The sequence below is a fragment of the Fistularia commersonii genome, chromosome 1, assembly GCF_037954325.1.
Source record: "Fistularia commersonii isolate RoL2024-O1a breed Wild chromosome 1, RoL_Fcom_v1.0, whole genome shotgun sequence".
NCBI lineage: Eukaryota > Metazoa > Chordata > Actinopteri > Syngnathiformes > Fistulariidae > Fistularia > Fistularia commersonii.
Window position 1 is genome coordinate 15,523,855 of NC_141284.1, and position 19,262 is coordinate 15,543,116.

General features: G+C 45.4%; 1 protein-coding gene across 1 annotated transcript; it reads right to left on the reverse strand.

The window, feature by feature from the left end:
• Window positions 1–10,575: 10,575 nt before the first annotated feature.
• dact1 (dishevelled-binding antagonist of beta-catenin 1) lies at window positions 10,576–17,684 on the reverse strand. The gene is made up of 4 exons (XM_086150695.1): window positions 17,065–17,684; window positions 15,108–15,237; window positions 14,581–14,694; window positions 10,576–14,457 (listed from the first exon to the last, which is right to left on the reverse strand). The coding sequence occupies exons 1-4, from the start codon at window positions 17,341–17,343 to the stop codon at window positions 12,635–12,637; spliced, it is 2,346 nt and encodes a 781-aa protein (XP_086006821.1). The 5' UTR covers window positions 17,344–17,684; the 3' UTR covers window positions 10,576–12,634.
• Between the last annotated feature and the right edge of the window lie 1,578 nt (window positions 17,685–19,262).

The following is a 19,262-nucleotide window of genomic DNA, read 5'->3' on the forward strand; positions in this document are numbered from 1 at the left end:
TGGGTCCAACCTCAGAACCATAACACCCACAACAGTACTCATGCCTCCTGCACACACTCTGGTCTAAGTAGAGCTATGATATCCCTGCAATACTACCCCCACCCTGGATGGTAATCATAACATTTTACTCCAGTATGCAACATTATAAAAGTCATCTAAAACTAATTACGCAAGCGTTAACAGTTGGTTTGAATGGTCCAAAGCAGTTGTTTCCCCAAATATAATCCCCAAAGTCTCTTACTCAAGGGGTTGCTCACCAACCCATACCAGGCATGTGTCCTCTGCCAGTGTCCTGGACATTCCACTTGAACAGGCCATTCTTGATACAGTAAGATGCTGCTTTAGGGGTCAGTGCAACTTGCTAGATGAAAGCACAGGTAAGAGCTACCTGCGTGGTGTTTCTGCCTGACGCACCTCAGACAGTGCCAATGGAGTAGTTGCGGGGTCATCACCCAGGGGCCACCCTTCATTGATGTTTCGCTCCATTAATACTAGACCACCTCACGGTGGTGGGGCGATGGCAGGGACGTCTCCCAGTCACTCCTTGGACCCTCTTTCCCCCAAAACATGTCCTTTCTTCTCAGCCACAGCCAGAAACTGTCTCTTTGCAACTCCTCTGCCAAGTCCTTGGATGCCTTCTTCAGCTTTGACCTTATGTTTCTGAGGAGGCGCTGGATGGATGTTTCTATAAACCCCCTGCAGCCAACTAACCCAGACTCTCGACACTCAGCTGCCGCCTCCATTTCTCCCTCCCAAGGGACTGTGAGTTCCACCAGGATCACCCTTTTGGGTGCGGGGGACCACAGGATTACGTCTGGTCTCAGAGAGGTCGCGGTTATATCGGGCGGGAACTTGAGCTGCCGTTCAAGGTCCACTCTTCAGTTCCAGTCACATCCAGGTGTTAACAGTGACGATCTCTCCCTCTGGCTGATGTTCTGAATCCTTGCCCCTTGTCCAACAAAGTGGATCAGCTTCCGTGTTATTGGAGGACGGTCCTTGGCTACTTCCATCCTTCGTGCCTCAAGGACTTCTGCCAGCTTCCGCAGGACCTGGTTCTGCCGCCACCTGTGCCGACCCTGAGCCACAGCCGTCTTGCAACTGGACAGGATGTGCTGTAAACTTGGGTTTGGGGCGTTGCAAAGAAGGCAGGTTTCCCCTGAGCCGTACCACTGTCTCAGATTTCTAGGGCTTGGAAGGGTTGCCCGAATGAGGAAACTTAGCCATGCTTGAGGCATCTTCCAAATGTCGGACCACTTGATGGTCCTGTCGACCACTCCTTCCTAGGTTGTCCAATATCCTCGCTGCCACTGGCTGAGCGCTCTGATCTTGTATTGCTCCCCCTCACTCCTGACCTCCTCCTCGATCACTTGCTCTTTCCTCTCCTTTCTTGTGGCCTTTGACCAAAACTTGGGTGCTGTTCCCCACCTAGTAGCTCCAGTAAAGATTCGGCATGCAGAACCATCTGGCTGTGGAGAGGGTGCCAAATGTGTCATGGATTCAGGGCAAAAATAGCAATCTTCAATGGTGCAGTCATTCCGAGTTCTATTGTCAATACAGAGACGGTAGGACCTCATGTTTTTTTGTTTCAAGGCCCAACCGCTCCAGGTGCGACAACCTAGACCAGCATATATGCTTTGATGAATCTATTGGTCAGCCGCCTGTTACTTCTTCCCCACCATCTGGCATGGTGGTTGCTTTACTGAAATGCCCAGCTTGGTCACAATGTCATGTTCCACCAGCCCAGTGTGGCCGGGGTTGGATGCCCCAGTGGAGGATCCCTGCTGTTGGTGTTCAGCAGTTTTGCTAGCTGAACTTCTTCCCCTGTTTTCATTTTAGTGGAGCTCTGGGCATAAAGTTCCGTAAGGTGTTGGGCAACAATACCCTCTTTATTTCAGCTACTTTTTCAACAGTCTTTCTTCTTCTTCTACAGTTGGTTTGTGCACCAACATTTAATTTCACAGTTTCGGGGGTAAGGCAACTCACTACTGCTCACAAATTCGAACTTTTTAGCAAGACACTCGGCTTAGACGCACCTCCAGCATGCACTCTGGTCCAAACTAGTTGTAGCAGTGGTAATAGCACCAGATGCTGCAGTATCAGTGGTTTTAGCAATGGTAGGAGTAAAAGTAGTTGTACCTATAACAGTGCTGGTAGTGTGAGGGCTGGGTAAATCATTCACTGATTCAACAACTCACTAGTAGTAGTTGCAGTAGCAGTAGTAGTAGTATGATTCATATTTTTATATCGTTCTCCCACCTGATGTCGGTTAGGGGGTGCATCCCCGTGTGGGATTGTGACCCCTGCTGGGGATGGTTCTCTGATCCACTTGGCATCGAGCTGAGGGAGAATGTCATCAAACAGAGTCACCTATAGGGGGCTATGTCATCATCGCTGTCACACACACACACACACACACATACACACACAGGCATGCACACACACACACAGAACAACACCCTTCAAGAACAAAAACACTAGTGAATCATAAATCACATGTGTGTGTTTGGGACTGTATGTATTTGTATGTGTTTGTGTCTATATGTTCTGTATTTGTGACTACAGTCTTTGTGCATGTCCTCAGTAATCACTGTCTGTTTTAATTCAGAATAAATCTAATCCCGATTTTACTGTTTTTGATCATTTTTTTGTTTATTATAAATTATTTCATTCTTATATTAATTTGCTGCTTTTTCCTCTCGGTTGTATTAAAACATGGAAACAATAACTGGAAGTAAAATATCCAGACAGGCAGGGAATTAGAGAAAGAAAAAGTTTGGATTTTTTTTCTTTAATTTTCTTTCTTTCTTTAATTTTAATTGAAGACGACTGCTTTGGTCCCTTCAACTGGATTATAACAAACTAACGCCGTCTCGGGCAGCTGCCTGCCAGAGTTTCTTGACTTGTTACATTGATACTATAGAGTTTTATTTGTATTTCTAAATCTCCCCCTTTTTTATACTGTTTATACAATTTCCTACTATCATTTATTATTGTTATGTTTTACTTGAAACTCTGCACAACAATTTTCTTCGGGATAAATAAAGTTATTCTTATTCTTATTCTTATTCTCATTCTCATTCTTATTCTTATTCTTATTCTTATTCTTAACGTTGTTTGTATTTTGCTGAAAGTTTTATTCTCAACCAGCAGAGGACATTGTGGCTCCATACACATACGCCGGGGCGCACACTCACACACACACACACACACACACACACACACACACACACACACACACACGTACATATATTACGCTTCATTTCCTGTTTGGTATTTTCACAGTAAGATGAGAATCGAGCCACTTGGGACAGACAACTGCAGAATCATGTGGTGAATCAGATTCATCTCTTCTGAAGTTAAAGGTTGAAAATACTAAAACATGTATAATATATAATTCCTGCACAATGTCTATAATAAAAACTAAAAAAAAATCTAATCATTTGTTTATGCTGATTTGCTTCCTAAATCCCTTGATCAGCTGATCAAAGAGAAGGGGAAGCAGAAATGAGGGTTTGATTGTAAAAGAGAAGAAAAAATGAATGCATAAATGATTAAATTCCTTGAGATTCACAGAAAGAGAATAAAACACAAGTAAAATAAAATACCAACAGATAAAAAATGGAAGATTTGGTAAAATAACCTTTTGTGTTTTAATTTAGTCATTTTTATCCAATATTTATCTCATTTTTATCTAATTTATCACATTTTTATCTCATTCATTTATCTCATTCATTCACTTATCTCATTCAGTTGTCTTTATGGGCTGAAAAAATCAAATTTACAATTTGTTTCCTGAAGTAGTGTAATACAATAAAATACACTGATTTACTAATGTTAGTGTCAGATCTGTTTGATTTTATTTTCTAATTTAACATTGATTTATTTTTTACTTCCTGTTAGTTGCTGCTCTTTGTTCTAAATGTCCAGACTTGACCCAAGTCAAGGGTCTGAGCTGTGAGTCTGTGTATGTGTGTGTGTGTGCGTGTGTGTATGTGTGTGTGTGTGTGTGTGTGTGTGTGTGTGTGTGTGTGTGTGAAGATAATCCCAGCTGAGCTGCTGACCTCAACACAAAACCAGTTCAACAGAACAACAGAAACCCAAACACACGACAGCGGGGCGCCTGGCAATGAAAACACTGTGTGTGTTTGTGTGTGTGTGTGTGTGTGTGTGTGTGTGTGTGTGTGTGCTATGTAGGTTAAAGCGTCACCTCTTTGTGTTGAAAGATCCCACCACTCCGTGGTTGTTCCTACCCAGAACGTTAGAACAACCGACTGTCAGCTGAGCAAAAATGTTCTCACAGCGTTGTGAAACTATGAGCATTCGCTCTCTGCGTTTAAGGAACATTATAAGTACCTTTTAACAGTGATGGTATTGAGGTTCCAAAGAATGTTCTGAGTCTTAATGCTCAAATGTTTATCTGATGTTGTGGGAAAGTTTTCTTGCCAAGTTCACAGAACGTTACAGCTAAAACATGAAGTAATGACATCAGCAAACCCCCTCGACCCCCCCTGTCCCCTCCAGAGAGGAAGGGGAGGAAGCGGGGCCCGTCCAATCGGCTGTGAGCAGAGATAAGGTGTCATGGCTTCCACTGTCATCAGATGGTTTAAATACCACAGAAGAAGAGCTGAACGCAGATGCTATCGTGGCGTGACGGCGAGGAATGTTTGAGACGCTGAGTTCTTTGCGTGAGCTGTGACTTCTGACCTTTGTGGGCCTGGAGGCTCCTCCCACTGAGGAGGCCAACTCGGCAGATTTTTTTCTCGGCAGATTATTAGTTTATCATTAAAACCTATCTATTTTTTTTTTTTGTTGAGTTTAAAGCACTATTCTCTTGAGGATTCTTTGGAGGTGTGGGGGATGTTGGAGGTGTGAGAGAGGTTGGGGGTTGTCGAAGGTGTTATGGGTGTTGACGGGAGTTGGAAGGTGTTGGGGGATATTGGGGAGTGTTGGAGGTGTTGATGCTTGTCGGGGGATGTTGAGTCCTGTTTGGGGCTATTAAAAGCTACAATTAAAATTTTCAGAAATAATGCACAGTATGCTTTATCTTATTCTCATAATTTATCCATTTATTTCCAAATGCTTTTGATAAATAAAACCTGTTTTTTCTCTGCAGTTTCTGAAACCTTCAGACTGATGGGGGGTGAGTGAGTGGGTTGCCTAAAGGGGCTGCTGTCCAAAGAGATCCATGATGATTTATTTCGCACACACACACACACACACACACACACACCCACACCCTCACACACACACACAGACATATGCACCCACGCAAACACCCACCCACCCACCCACACACATACACAGGTTATGATGATGTCATCACACACATCAGTAACTCATTGTTTTAACAGGCCTCGGGCCATAAAAATAATCTATACACTGTTTGTGTGTGTGTGTGTGTGTGTGTGTGTGGGCGTATGGATGAACCTGCTGGGGATCAGCCCATGCCCCACTGATGGGATGAAACCACTTTGACTGGCAGCTGATGTTCTGCTCTGGATCCTGGTGCTGAGCCAGGTGTGGAACCCTGACCAGAAGAAGCCTCTGGCTGGTTCTCTTCATTGTCTGGAATAAATCCCTTCATCAAGTACCGTCGGAAACAAAAAAATGGAATAAAATGTGAGACGGGGCTTTCATGTTTGCCTCTACTTGTCATTTATCTTGCCTGTGATAATTACTCACTTCCATTCATAGCGATGGGGAAGGCAGTTGCATTAAGTAGCTTCAGTTGAGATTCAAGCGGATGTTTTTGCTCCTCCAGAAATCATCTGCAAGCCATCTTCTGCACTGCCTCCTTTGCTACTGGAAATCTTCATCTGATTTCATATGCGCTGCTGTAGGTGATCGCCTATCCGAAGTAGACGAATTCGTCCACCTCCTTGATCCGATCACTGCTGATCATACAGGGACTTCCGATTCTTCAGCATGAGAATGAGCACTGCTCACCAACGCCATCAATGTTCTGATCAAGTTCTGAATCTTGATGGAAAGTCTCCAAAACAGCTGTACATTAGGTTCTCCAGTGGCCTACCAGATCACATTTTATGTCTGTATTTCAGGGGCATAGGCTCCGTCATATCCGTCGATCCCGCTGCTGCCGAAGGTTCATTCCATGCCCTCTTTTTACAGATTTCTGCGTACTTTGTCAAGGATTTTGGTGTCTTTGTCATTTATTATGCCACTTCTTATTGATTCCTCTTGTTCTCAAGCACTCATCAAATGTACTTTAGTCCAACTGTTTCAATCATTGTTCATCTCCGTTTGCTTTTGCCTCTTTTCCTCTTTGTTTTTGTCATATCCAGCGTCTCTCATTCGACATTATTTTTGATCTTTCTTTTTCTTTGGAGTCCTTCTGGACTAGTGCTAAAAATGTACTCTGGATCGCCACAGTGAATGATTTAGGAATGTGTGTGTGTGTGTTACACCATACAGTATTGATCCAATCTGCTTTCCTTTTGATTTCAATCTGATTTTTAAATGTTGCGCAAAGCCGTTGGTTGTCACTGCCGCATTTGGACTCCATTTGGACATGTCCTCACATTTGCCTGTGAGGATATCCATAGTCTCTAAACTAAGATGTACTAATTTGATTTCATACCCTATCACCTGGACTGATCTAAGTGCACAACCTTTTCGGATGACGTTGAAAAGCAGCTTCGTCAACACCAGATCGTTACTTACATGAATATCAGTGAAATCCTGCCCCCACTTGTTCCTCTCCCCTTAGCCAAACTGACCAATGTTTTTGCTCCGAGGGCTACCCGTCCCTACTTTGACATTCCAATCATCCATCAAGATCATATCGTCGCTCTTGGGAATGCTGTCAAGAGTTGGCTGGACAACGTCATAAAACTCTTCCATGTCTTCATCGCTGGCATCACTTGTAAGTGCACAGACAGACTTGAGTTAGCGTGATATTCAGTGGGCGACCCTTTAGATGTAGAGTGTTTACCTGATCATTGACCAGATTGAATCCAAAGACTGGTGGTACCATCACTTCGGACAACAAGAATCCCGCGCAACTCTCTTCCATGAAACGACACCTAAACATCTCTGCTGTGGTTACCTCCAGGTTGCCAGTGGTAAATCCACTTACTTCCTTGTAACAATGTTCAGTTCCTTTCATAGATGTAGTCTCCTTAAAACACTTTATAGCCTTGACTTTGACACTTTATAGTTTCATTTGTATTTCTTATACTGTTTATACAATTTCCTACTATTATTTATTATTGTTATGATTTAATTGAAACTCTGGCACGACAATTTCCTTCGGGATGAATAAAGTGGTTCTTATTCTTATTCCTTCCTGTCTTGTGACTTCAGATGAAAATCTTCCTGACGAATTTGGGTTTTACCCTCCGTCGCCATCACTGCCAGGTGTAATTGAGCAAAAAGCTCTCGCCCCTTCAAGGGTAACCTTTGACGTGTGTTCTGGTCTAACCGTGCTTCATATCACACAGGAAGATTAACAACCAAACACAAAAAACTCTTACCCTGCACCCACAACAGAGATGGACCAGGAAGGCTGCTTCCTCCTGTTTCCATGGAAACCAGCTGCACAGCAGGGACAGCTGACAGTCCATGAGAAAGGTGTGATGCTGTTTGTGAGTGTATCTGTAGTAGGGAAGACAGGGAGACGCCACACAGAGGACTGAGGCTTTAGGACATGGTGAGAACACTCAGACATCCATCCCTGTCTTGGGAGAAAACATTTGACACACGAGTGCCAACATATCAGGTCTTTCTGATTTTGAATTAACACAGGCCTGTGTGGCTCAGGTGGTAAAAGCAGTCATCTCAGAATTAAACCTTCCTGGTTCAATTCCAAAGCTCCTTAACTGCTCCCTAGGTACCAATAAGTGGCTGCTCAATGCTCATGGTTCATCCACGACGGGTTGAAGGCAGAGAACAATTTCCTGCAAGGAATTGATAAATCGACAAGTAAATGCAGCGAGTATGACCTCTTTTTCTCTTTATCTGGCTTTAGATCTGGAGAAAATAAATACAAACCTTTGAATTGATCGGACCTGATGTGGGCGCTGTTTGGACTCCAAAGTGTGTTATGTTTAATGAGATTAATATTCTGTCATTCTGGATCATTTCCAGGAAATTATTGTCTCTCCAGGACTCCCTTTGCACGTTCACAGTAAATGCATGATTTGTAACAGAAATGTGGAAATTGGCTGTTTATCGCAGGCTTTTAAAGTAAATCATCTTGCCAGGCCAGAAAAGGGACCAGTCCCCACACTGCCATGAAAACCAGCACACATGCATGCACACGTGTGGACACACACACACACACACACACACACACACACACAGCCAGATGTGTATCAGAGCAGGAAATGAAGTCTGCTGATGGAGACGATAGACGCTCATCGTCGTCATGGAGACAAGAGATGTGTGTATGTTTGCCTTGTGGCCACAATGGAAGAGAAAATGTCTGTATTCAGTATGGTCATGGAAATGCTCCTGGAAGGTTTGTCTCGAAACCTTTCAGATGTGTGTAGTTGTCGGGGCAACATGACGTGCAGTATGAACCACAACAAATGGAAACATAGAGAATGATATTTTCAGCTCGTCTGAGATGATGAGATGATGTGTGTGTGTGTGTGTGTGTGTGGGGATGGGGGGGGGCAAGGGGCCCAGGTCGAGACCCTGAGGTTCTCCTGTTGCTGCACTTTTAGAGACAGAATTTTATTTCAACCCTGTGTGTGTGGTGTGTTTTTGGCTCCAGGAAATAAGACAATCCTCTGATAATGGATTTCTTGTTTTGCTGTGCGAAGACTAATGGTGTGTTACCATGGTAACCAGGCCGGATATCGAACAAGGACATATGGAAAGAAAGAAACCAGAGGCCGAGAGTTATCTGGCTATCTTTCGAGTTATTTGATGGTTATCCTGTCTTCCTACAGGCAAAGTCCAGCATCTCCTTGCTCTGAGATAGCAGACTGATGGTGGAGGTCAGAGGTCAAAGGTCAAACCGGCTTTTCCTTCTGAAACCATCCTTCTCTTCCTCCTTTCTCTCCTTTATTTCTACACACCTAAACCGACTGATGACTGTGCATCACATCAGACTGAGATGTTAGATTTGCCACCTCATCGGATGAACACGAACACAGTTAGAACCCAGAAAGAATCCGGCTAGAACCATCTAGAAACCAGATGAGACCAGTTTAGATTGAGGTAATTTTGAGAAGCTGTTTAAACTCCAGTTGGCTGTTTTTATGAAATAGAAAAGTACAGACAAACACATACACTCACAGCCATTTGTTCACCTCCCTCAACACCCACAGAAACAGAAAATCCCTGCTGCCCTTCACACTCAGGAGTATGTGTGTGGAAGAGAACTTTCAAGGATTTCAGGGTTTCCTGTCAGTAACACAGCAGTGATTAATTCGTCTGCTCCTCTGAGCCGACACACTGATACTGTGTGTGAGTGTGTGAGAGTGTGTGTGTGTGTGTGTGTGTGTGTGTGTGTGTGTGCGTGTTTCCCCACAGAGTCAGTCTGTCATCGTCTTCAAGCCAAACCTGCAGCTTTAATGGAAAAACTGAAACAGAGCAAATGTTAGATTCAAGTCCATCTGGAAACCAGTGAACTGAGTGTATGAGAATCATAATGACTAAAGACATCCAATCACATGAAATAGTATGTTTCTATACAGGGAGTCCCAACGTCCTTTCAACCAGACGTTTCATCGGACACACACTGTCACCCCTCCAGTGTTCCTCTGGCAGTATGTTCTGCCCTTCATGATCCACTGACATCTTGATGAGCCATTCGCCACATAACACAGTAGCAGAGAACATTCTCAGCCTGAGGAACCAGCTAGGACCTCCAGGGATGGGGAACTCACCTGACAGGGCCAAGACGTTCTCCTGCGTGTTCTCCACGAGAAGAACATTGACTTCACATCCATTCAGCTCAGGATGTCTGAGAACCTTAAGAAAATGTTTCCCCTCAACAGCCATCGGGACCTGAGAAGATCAGAGGATTAAATTCCTCAAGTCTCACACCGTGTGTGTGTGTGTGTGTGTGTGTGTGTGTGTGTGTTGAACTCTCTCTGAACCATATGACTATCAACACAGTGATTTAATTCTAAGAGAAATAAAGTGACCATTAAACAAATTAAATTGTCTTACTGTTGATATGTACGCATGCACGCACAGAGAGGTTGAGTCCTTCTGTTGCTGATGAATCTCGATATCTGATACTGAGCTTAGCATCTTAGCAGCGCAGCCCTGGAACAGCAAAGTCACACTGTTTTAAAAACTCACTCAGCTATTTTTTTTTAAACAATTTGAAGTATTCAAAGTGGAAATGAGCTAGAAAGTGATGGACACTCCAGATTATTCAAAAAAATATAAATAGTTCCCCAAACGCAGCAGATTTCAGATTAAATCAGGATTAAATTAGGATTTAAATTAGGAATTCCAGGATTTTTATGACAGTTTGGGTGGGTGGAGCCTGAGGCCCCTTCGAAGTCAGGGATCACAGGGGCACGTGTTGTTTCCTGGTAGAAAACATCAAGGTGAAATTTGGACATTAAAGATGAAACTTGAAGAACCACAACGTGAAGCTGAAGATTTAATGAAGCAAGAAAAAAACAGGAGTATTTACACTGGTTCTTTGCAAACCACCATCACCGGCTGCTCATTGCGTCAGCCAAAACTAGACTTTTACTACACACTTGATGTTTTTGTCTTTATTTAGCCTGAAAAGTCACTCTGGATTCTTTAGAAACAGACAAACATGTCAGTCATGAGAAATTGAGCTGTGGGACAACATGTGACAACTGGAGCCGCTATTTTTATCTGGAACGTATGGAACTAAATCTGGATTTGACCGGTTTGGATCTGAGCCTCAAAATAGTAGTTAGCATGTTCACATTAGCCCATCTGCATTAAATAGACATACAGAATGAGAAACAGAGCTAGCCTTTAACACAAACAAGTTGGCTAACAACCCAATAGCGCTTGAGCACTAGCTGTCTACCATTCAGCTGAGACTCATTTCTACAGATTGTAAAGAGTTTCACATCTAAAACGGAAGCAAGGTATTAGCATGAGTCAGCTATTAGAAAAAGTAGTACAATTTCAATGAAAAGAAGGGCAAAAAAGAGCCATCATGACTTATCAGATTGTTGAAAAAGAAGTGTCTTACAACCTGAAACTCCAGTTCCAAGTGTCATGTTGTAAGAGTTGAAATAAAGTGTGAGAATTGTTAGCATTCAGGGGAAGTGCCTTTAGACGGAAACACAGTCAGTCATTTTCAGCGATACTATACAACCAGAAGAACACCTGGAACTCCAAAATTTCTAGAATTCTCATTGTTCCCCTTTAGCCCACAGGCTAACTACCATCTATCCAGGATCAGCTGGGGTGAGAAAACTCATAGCAGAACAAAACCTACTTTCTCTGAGAACACTTAAAGGTTAACAAGCTGAAATACAACAGACTTGAGAGAGTGCCCTATAGTGTCAGAATGTTAGCAAAACAACCGTGGGATGATTGTCCAGCCTTCTTTCACCTCAGCGGGAAGTAAAATTCTTTTTGCGTTTGCTGATCACAAAGACGTCAAAACTGGTGGTTTGATTAAAACAACAATCTGATTCGTACTGTTTGTCCAGAGGCTTCAGAATCCGCCTGTTCTCTTACTGTCATATTAGTTTAGCTAGCTTGTGACTTGTTGGCATCATTTCAGGGAGGCACATGGGTTTCTCAGGTTTAAGCCAGAAAGCGGTTCAACACAAACACAGATGAACCAGAAATTGAACAGAACACCGAACACCGTGTGTTCAAACCGTGAATAGTTTGTGTTCAAGATTCGGACGATGAGGTCGATCAGGACAGCAATCACACCGAAGCACAACCCAGGCAAATACATTAGCTTTTAAATACATTTTTTGAAAAGAGATGGTTTACAGATGTTTGTGTGCACAAAAGAAGGTAGAGTCGATTTGAGGAACACAGCTGAACCTTCCCAAAATAGCCACCACTTAGCTAACGGGTAACAAAGTGCTTGGACTGAGTCACAATCAGCGCCCCCTACTGTTTCCCCATCAAACAGAGAGCAGGAGAAGCTGGTGACTGCTGCCCTGTGGTTCTTCTGAAACCTCACCACCATGCAATATTCCAAATACTTTTTACTGACCTCATTCAGAAGCAGAACACCTTGCTAATGTTCACCCTCAAAACTCCAAAACCCTAGCAATGATAGGGACCTTGAAAGCACAATGAGAAAGGGGAGGCTAAAAATGTGGCACAGGTGTCATTGCTAATTTAAGCTGAGGCTGTTTTTAATTTTATGTATCCTTCTTTTTGATGTACCAATAAAAATTTTAGCCAAGACTGTCCCTTAAACACCTCACAGCTCGACATCCTGTGACAACCAGATGGGGGTATGAGGGTTTCCCGAACAGGAATTGGGGACCCATGTCACTACTCGCCTGAACCCAGCGGACCCTGATCACTGTGGACAAAGATGGGTGACAGTTTAGGTTTACATGAGTTCAAAGGTCTATAAAAAAAAAAAAATTAAAAAAAAAGTTTTTCTTCTTCATATGCAAACAATGCTCAGTCGGCGGCGGGGGGGGGGGGGGGGGGGGGGGGGGGCAACCTGGTCTTTTCCAACTCAGACTGTGGTCATGAGTTTTAGAGAACCTGACCGGAACCTCAGGATCTTCCTTTTCAGGTTGTGAGAGGCCTTTATCTTGACAAAGGTCTTTGCCTGTTGGGGTGTCATGTTCCATTGTGCCTTCTTTGGTCCAGACGCCCCCGGCTGGCCCAGTCCAGCCCCCCCCCCTCCGCTCTCCTCTGTGTCGCTGCTCGCAGTGTTTTCCTCCTCATCCTCACCGCACTCACTGTCTCCGAAGCAATTGGTGGTGTAGTTGGACTTCTCGTCCTCACTGGTGTCCACGATGGTGGAATGGAACAGCGACACGCACTCCGCAGAGTACTCAGAGTCACTTCCCGCCATGTAGGGGCTTGCTGAGGGGTGTCCACGGGCAGCAGATGGACTCAGCCTCTCCTTCCTCTGACGCCCCTGAAGGCGCTTGAACACCTCCTCGTGCGACACCTCGGCACTCCCGCGTAATCTCCGGTAGTCGTTCCGTTTGTGCTTCGGTTTGGCAACTACCACAACCTGCTCGCGTCCCCGGTGATGGGGTCGGTGTCTATGATGGGAAGGAGTGTGGTGATGGCTGTGACTTCCGCGGTGATTCTGCTTGGAGATCTCCATTGCGTGTCTGTCCAGGACATTGTCCTCTGGTATGGATGCTGGAAGACGTTTGATTCTGGGTGCTCCATGTCCCCCCCGGCCACCTCCTGCTCGCCTGGAGATTTTCAAGCGCGCGGATACTCCGTCCTCCGATATACAGGACTTTTTGCAAGAGGGCCGATGTTTGTCAACCCCCCTTTCGGGCTTACGGTATTCAGAACCCCAATTCTTCACACCCACACTTTGAACATCTCCTTTACAAAGTTTAGTTTGCCGCTTTTCAGAAAGGATCTCAGGAACCTTGTGACCTCCATCTTTCTGACTCTGGCATGATGGGATACCGGCTGGATCCAGAACTGTCTGAGGGCCTCTGTCCGCCTGGCCAGTTTGGACCAGCTGTGGTTGGGGTGTGAAGGGTGATATGAGGGAGGGTTCCTGGTCTTGGAAGAAATAAGGCTGCTTGGGTTCTTTGGGACTGGTGTTCGCTCTTGGAACACTGAGTTCCCTGTGGGCTCCTTGGCTTTTCTTTTTCAACAAACTGTTGGAGTTTGAATGGACAAATGAGGAACCAGTTTGGTAGGGTCCGTTTTGGTTCTGAAGTCTGTCACTACAATTCATTATAGGTCTGTGTTGCATCTCGCCAAGAGAACCATTCAGGACCTCCTGATCCTCGGGTCTCTCGTCCACCAGGAATTGAGGAGACACTACCTGTTCCATCCAGGAGGATTTGGGTTCTGGCTCCCTCGCAGCGCCAGAACGAGAACTACAGCTGGGCTGCTTCCCCGGTCTCAGCAGGCTCTTTACGGGGTCGGTGCTGATGCTTGTCCGGGGTCTGTTGGTCCTGATGGGCTGAACCCGGCGCTGAAGCAAAGTGTAGATGTAGCCCTCCAGGTGTTTGTGGGAGGGTGTCTGGCAGGAGGAGCAGCTCAGAGAAGCAAGAGAATCCGTTTCTGCTTTGAGTGTTTCCACAGATTCTCCACCTCGTAGGTTCCAGCTCAGGCGGAAGCTAGATGTGTGGACCGCCACGGCATGCAGCGGACTTGGGTATCGAAACACATCGCTGCTGTTCGAAGCCCACAGGTCACAGTGGTACTTAGTCCGGGGGTCAGGAGAGGAACCAGGATCCAGGGATCCAGAATGAGGAGCTGACATGGAGCGGGAAATATTGCAGGAGAAGGAGGCATCACAAAGTCCTCCAAGGAGGCCGTCACAGTCCAAACAGCCTGACTCGTCTGGATCTGCAAAGGAACAGGATCCAGGGTAAGACTGGGTATGCATCATGGAGAACTCTGTGTGTGTGTGTGTGTGTGTGTGTGTGTGTGTTGCAGCTGTTGGTGTAGTGAGTGAAGTCAGGCTTGTACCTGCGGAGAGAAGTCTTCCCTCGATGTCGGCCGTTGAGCAGAGGCACTCACTGAAGACGGAGTTGGACGAGTTGGACAAAGAACCGGATGCAGCGTCACTAAGTTCGTAGAAGCCTGTGATAGATTCAAGGTTAGAATTTAATTCAAGATAGATTTAAGATTCAAACAGTTTATTGCCATGCGTGCAATCTCGAAATGTGGTTCCCTGAACAGTTTTTTTTTATCTGTCCGCAGTGAAGTCAGAAAAGTAGCGAAAAAATAAAAACCAAATAATAAGCAAATCATTGCAATGAGATGCAAGCAGTGTAGAGAAATGTAAACAGTATTAAAGAGGATGTGCAAGTTGAAAGAAAAAGTGCAAATTGATGTACAAGTCGAGAAAGTGCAGATTGTATGCGGACAAATAATAAATGTAATACTTATTTAATGATCTCTATGCTCAAATGTCTATTATCTAATTTTTGATTCCGACCATGTTCAAATCAAATCAAAAACTGATCATCTGTGATCACTACTGACTGTGGTACCTGAGCTGGGTCGGCTGTCTGGCTCCGGCTTGTCATGTGATGCATCGTTGTCCAATCGCAGGTCGCTGATCTGACGATCCAGTTCCTGTAGCTGCCAGATCAAACCGGCATCCCGGCGGCGAAGACAGTTCTACACGGCAAACACAGTGAGCACTCGTGTCACGTGGAGGGATTGTGTGTCTACGCTCTAATCTCAATAATCAATTGAAAGATCAATATTTCACTAGTGATGAGTCAAGGAACACCAGGAATAAACAAGACTCCAGTTGGTTCTTATAAAACCTCTCGAAGATACTGACACACACAAACAGACACACCAATGGAAAACATGCGGGTTATGCCGCTCACAGGTCATGTGCTACATTCCTGTGACGGAGCTGATGCAGAGGGAAAGACATATACCGAGGCCTGTTGAACAATAACTAATCACAGATCTTTAACCATAATGACCTTTCAAATATATAAACATAAATGCTATGTTCCCTGTGCGTACTACTGCGCCTGTGTGTGTGTGTGACTGTGTGTGGCGGGGGGGGCTATGTGTGTTAGCAGCTGTTCTCTGGAATGTGTGACGTGTTCAAACACAAACTGACGTCCATCCAGCTGTTTCTCCTGTCACTACATCTCAGGTCCCGCCCTCTGACAGCAGCAGGAAATGAGGTGGACACACACTTCCTGTCTCCTGGACGGCTACCGGCTGCCTGCGCTTGAAATTGTTGATGACTCGCTCCTGGTTCTGTGTATCTTATTGCTGTTTGCAGTCCCAAACTCCTGCAGGGCAGTACCCTCCCCCCCAAGCCTCCTCGCTCCCCCACGTGTTTCCTCTAAGTTTGTTTGCGTCGGTGCTGAAAGTTGATCTGCAGAGTTTCCAGCAGGAATTTCCATTTGTTCCTGCAGGGGGGGGGGGCTGGCTAATATCATCCAGACCGAGTTACTGCAGGAAGTCGAAGAGCCACATCGTTCTGGTTCTATTTCAACGCGTGGCGTTTAACTCAAACACTCGGCGAATCAGTGAAGATGGTTGAGAAGATGAAAAGTAAAAGGATACAATCAGAAAACTGAAGTCGGAAAATCACCAGGCGGTGTGGGAATATGACACCTACTCCAACTCTGGCGCACTGGTTAGCGCTTCAGCCTCACAGCATGAAGGACCCTGGTTCGATTCCGACAACGGGACCTTTCTGTGTGGAGTTTGCACGTTCCCCCCGTGCAAAAACATGCAGCAGGTTAATGTCAATGTCTGTCTGTCTATTTACAGCCTGAGACTGACTGGCAACCAGTATTCTCGCCCAATGACAGCTAGGATAGGTTCCAGCATCCCTCGCGACCCTGAGTGCAGGATAAACAGCAGACGATGGATGGATATATATACTTACACACACAATGTATATTTGTGTACCCCAGTTGTATTGATTTCAATTATCTCCATACTGAAACACCATGAACATAAAGATAATGAATAGATACCAGATGTCAGCACATAAACACACATAAACAGATACACGTACACACACAGCTCATCTCAGTCTGAGTTGCTTCAGGAGACATTGGCTCATCACACCTTAATTGGAAACATGTGTTGAGACACAGCTCTCTTACACACACACACACACACAGGCGTGCGCTCGCACTCTTCAGACAATGAGAACTTAAAAAAATTAGAGCTTCATGAAAGGATCCCTTATGAGGCAGCCAGTGTGATTTATCGATCACCAATGTTTGCAATCCGATCACATAAAATGACCCGCTTGCAGGCCTCATCAATGAAGCGGCAGATTGATTTTAACCGATTTTAATCGTTTCCTGATACTGGGGCTGACAGGGACCCGATCACCGGCTGATTGAACCTAAAGCTCTGTCCCCGCCTTCACCCCTGACCTCTGACCCGGCACACCTGAGGCACCGGGTCAGACGGGGTCGGAGGTCATAGGTCATGAGACGGACGGGTCAAACCCACCAGCTGTTTGCGGAGCAGCAGGATGTTTTCCTCCAGCAGCTTCTCCTCAGCGCTAAGGCGCTCGTCCCGCCGCTCCGCCGCCTCCTCCTGGATCTCCAGCGCGGTGCGGACGAGCTCCTCCTGCCGCCTCCGCAGGAGATCCAGCTCCCCGAGCCCGGACACGGCGGCCTCCAGCCGCTCTTGCACCGTCCGCGGTCGCTCCGCCGCGTCCGTGTCCGCCCCCGACCGGTCCCGCCTGGGGGCGCCGAACGGCGGCGTTTCCTCCAGTTTCTGCGGCATCACGGTCGCAAGGGTCCTTAGGGGGTCCGGAGCATGTCGGGGGTCAGCGGGGTCCGCCGAAGACACGCCCCCGGTGCCGCTGGCACGCCGCGGCTGACCCGCGTCAAAGGAGGCTTTCAGACGGAACCAAGATGCCGTCCTCCGGTAGTCCCCGGTTTCAATCGGCGGTTCCGCCGTTCCCTTGGGGTCAAACCGCCCCCTTGAGTCGGGGTCAAGGATTTCCGGCGAAGCCTGAAGCCCTAAGCCGTCAGACACACCGAGGTCGGCGGGCGAAGCTCTGCTCCGCACCCGGTCCCGTGGAAGCTCCGGTAGGACTGACTGACCTCGTCACAGCAGCGCCCAGTCCGACAGGCTCCGCCCCCTGCACGCTCTCTGACCGTCTGACATGCGTCAAAACACCGAAAATAAGCACACACACTTCCGGTTCTGGCCTTCATCTTAAAACAACTTATTTATTTATTTATTTTTATTATTGCTATTATTATTATTAATTTTAACATTTTCATTTATTTATTTTTTTTAACCTTATTTCTAGAATTAAAAACATTTCTCCCCCCCAAAAACCCTGACTGGTAATACTTAATAAATCAAAATAAAGTGGTTGGAAAAAAAATACCGTCATGAACATTAGGGTGACAGGAAAAAAGATTAAAACACTGATTCCTGAATACTGAACTAAATATTCATGTTTTGACGTTTAATTGAATATAGCATATATTTTAAATGTATTAAATAAACCAGCTTTGGTTTGATCAGAGTTTAACGTGTTCTGATGTTAAAAGGGACCCTGGCCGGTAGAGCCAATTACGATAGATATGCTCTAGTGTTTGTCTCATACTTGAATGTGTTGTTAAAAACGCACAAAAAATTGTTATTTCTTTTAAGATAGCAATTTATAACATATATTTTAATCCGGGGGTGTGCCCTTGTTTTACTGGCACCACGCATGCTGGGTTGATGACGTCCACAGGTTGCTCATGTTAACTTTGGCTTTCCACATGTGATAATTTTGGCTCGGTAGGGAAGATACGGTAATAATGCCACAATATGCTGTTTTTGGGTGCAATATCAAGATGACGGAAAACAAAGGAAATTATGCTGCTCTGTGTTCTTGCCGCTTCTCTCCAGATGCATTTGACGCATAAAGCTGAGCTAAGCTGCTGCAAGACCTTACGGGTGATGCTAGTCTTAAAAGGAGCCTCAGTTCAAGTCAAACGCCGTGTCTTCGGTTTTCTTTTACGAGCATGCAAAAGATCCACAAGAAACGATTGAAGCCTGCTCAAAGAAACGCTACCGGCAGGGGATGTTAACAACCTGCTCCCGCAGAAGTAGCATTTGATCACGAAAGACCAGCCTCCGGTGCGATCACAGAGAAAGCTGATGACAAGTCAGTCGGTCAGTCAACACGGTGATCTGTAAGCAAATGACAAAAGGTGGAGCTCCTTAAAACAGACATTCTCTTTCTTAGCATAGCAAGGCAGTTGCTGCACGCACACCAGCGACTTTGGCTGACGGTCTTCGCGTCTTTGTTAGCCTTCATTTTGAAGCTCATTTTGACCCCTGTCTTCATGGTCATGCTCCTTACATAAGTCTCTCTCGGGTTCAAATTGGTAGGGTTGTGCAGATGACATGTTTTTGCACCGTTGGGTAAAATAAATGGGACCGAGCCCAGGCCAACCTCATCACGTCACCACCCAGACAGCACTGAGACATAAACAACAATGGTGGCTTACAAGTGAAATTTTTTTTTCTTTTTGCAATTTTATACAAAATAATATGCGCTGAGAAATGTTGTTATCTATTTTATGTAGCTTGTACAAATATTGTTCAAATAGGACAATAAAATCTTGGTAACTGGCGATCCCTTCAAAAGGAAATTTATTTATCCGTTTCAAGTTTCTCAAATATTAAATAACATG

Excerpts from the sequence above, each read along its gene's own strand:
- dact1 (XM_086150695.1), bottom strand. The coding sequence starts at position 17,343 with ATGCCGCAGAAACTGGAGGAAACGCCGCCGTTCGGCGCCCCCAGGCGG. Across the intron at positions 15,238-17,064 it reads TGCTGCTCCGCAAACAGCTG|AACTGTCTTCGCCGCCGGGA; the intron begins GTGGGTTTGACC and ends TTTGCCGTGTAG. Across the intron at positions 14,695-15,107 it reads AGACAGCCGACCCAGCTCAG|GCTTCTACGAACTTAGTGAC; the intron begins GTACCACAGTCA and ends AATCTATCACAG.